The sequence below is a fragment of the Lithobates pipiens genome, unplaced genomic scaffold (genome assembly GCF_037356315.1).
Source record: "Lithobates pipiens isolate NorthernLeopardFrog02 unplaced genomic scaffold, aLitPip1_a1.2 Scaffold_25, whole genome shotgun sequence".
NCBI lineage: Eukaryota > Metazoa > Chordata > Amphibia > Anura > Ranidae > Lithobates > Lithobates pipiens.
In genome coordinates, this window is record NW_027507787.1 from 19,454,729 (window position 1) to 19,456,572 (window position 1,844).

The window sequence follows — 1,844 nt, forward strand, 5'->3', positions numbered from 1 at the left end:
CCATACTGAATGTATTGTCGCCTTGCTAATGGCGCACACTTTTACACCACTGTGTTAAGACATGCCCTGCTTGCCTTACAGGTATCTGCGTTCCAACAGAACAGGAAAATGAGCGCTTCTCACATCTTGGTTATCAAGAGGAAACCATCATGGAAACCTACCAAAGTGAACACGCTACTGTGGATACAAACACTAAGTTCACTACCTCTCCAGCTGGAGTTCAACCTTTTAAAGGTAAGTTAGTGTTGCAAAGTAGTTTTTAATATTATTCAATGATGCATACTATGTTTGCTGTACTATCTGACAACTCACCTCCACCAAACTGGTTAAAGTAGCTGTGATCACTTTTTAAGGAAAAATAGGAGCTCTTTATAGCATGCATGTACCAATTCCCAGAAGTTATTAGAGAAATTGGTCTTTGCAAAAGTTTACAAGGGCTAGCAATGAGATGTGGAAATAACCCAGCAGGGGTACTTATGTGGCATGTCTCTTTTTTTTTTTCTCCCATCCAGGTCGTGATGGCGATGTATGCCTTAGGTCCAGCGACTGTGGCCCAGGACTGTGCTGCGCTCGTCATTTCTGGTCAAAGATCTGCAAGCCTGTACTTGAGGAAGGCCAAGTGTGTACTAAGCACAGGAGAAAGGGTTCACATGGGCTGGAGATCTTCCAGCGTTGTCACTGTGGAGCAGGGTTGTCCTGCAAATTGCAGAAAGGAGAATTCACAACCGTGCCTAAATCCTCCAGACTTCATACTTGTCAGAGGCATTGAACTCCCCACTGGACTTGGTTCTATATTAAGCTATGACTCTGCTTGACAGCTGGTTTGCTCTTCGGATGTAATTCTGTTCAAAAACAGTTTGCATTGCATACTCTGGCTATCATCTCTGGTCCAGGGTCACATGAATGGTTTCTTTTTATGGAACGGCACTTTATTTACAGTGTTTGCAGTACATTACTGTGTTGTAAATACAAACGCAACTCTTGGTTGTATATATTTATAGAGAATAAGAGTTTCTACGTCTCTCCCATTTTTCCTTTCACCTCATAAATGTACATCCATATCCTTTTTCCCTTTTTATATGGTACATATGATTTATGTTATAGAATGTCTGCATCTTTATTTTAAATAAAATATGTTGAAAAGTAAGGCTTCATTTGTTGTGATTCCTACTGCAGTGATGGTTTGGTACAGATATTATCTACCACCTATGTGATATTTTTTTACGGTTTATCTGAGGGTTCGGTAAAAATGTATTAAATCTTGCTGGTCTATCATGTATGTTAAGCCGGCCATAGATGGCTCCAATCTCCTGCTGAACCAGCTGAGATTCGATACCTGTATGGGCAAAGCTGAATGTACCAAATTTGATCAAGTGCTCAACTTGGGTACAACCAGCCTGCCAGATTTCACATGCGATTATTTCAAGTGGCTGTTGATAAAACAATATCTTTGCAAGTACATACAAAACTGACATGTTTAATGATAAAGAGATCCAGTCATTGGAAACAGAGGCTGTCATTGCTGACCTCTGCTGATTAATACAAATATTCTGTAATACTTAACTAGCTGCAATATTTTGCATTCATGCATATGGTTGTAAAGGGTGCTATACAGCATCCAGAGCTCCCAGAAAACTTTCTTCGGACCCACAGCTTCTGCATAAATAGCAATGTGCTGGGGTGTTGTGTTTATTATTTTTTTATGGAAGCTCTGGACACTGTGCAACCCCCTTTCTTACTGTCATGTGCATGAGTCCTCTGATTTGAAACGACTCTGAAGATCGCGCTTTTTGACTTTCCAAATCTGTGTGTTTGTTTCAAGTCCCCGGTTAAAAAGCATAACA

General features: G+C 40.5%; 1 protein-coding gene across 1 annotated transcript in view; it reads left to right on the forward strand.

The window, feature by feature from the left end:
- DKK1 (dickkopf Wnt signaling pathway inhibitor 1) overlaps positions 1–1,147 on the forward strand; it is a 2,971-nt gene extending 1,824 nt beyond the window's left edge. Inside the window, exons 3-4 of the mRNA XM_077454159.1 lie at positions 82–234; positions 513–1,147. Of these exons, the coding sequence (XP_077310285.1) occupies positions 82–234; positions 513–769 (410 nt within the window). The 3' untranslated portion in view covers positions 770–1,147. The remainder of the gene's footprint in view (positions 1–81; positions 235–512) is intronic.
- The last annotated feature ends 697 nt before the right edge of the window (positions 1,148–1,844 follow it).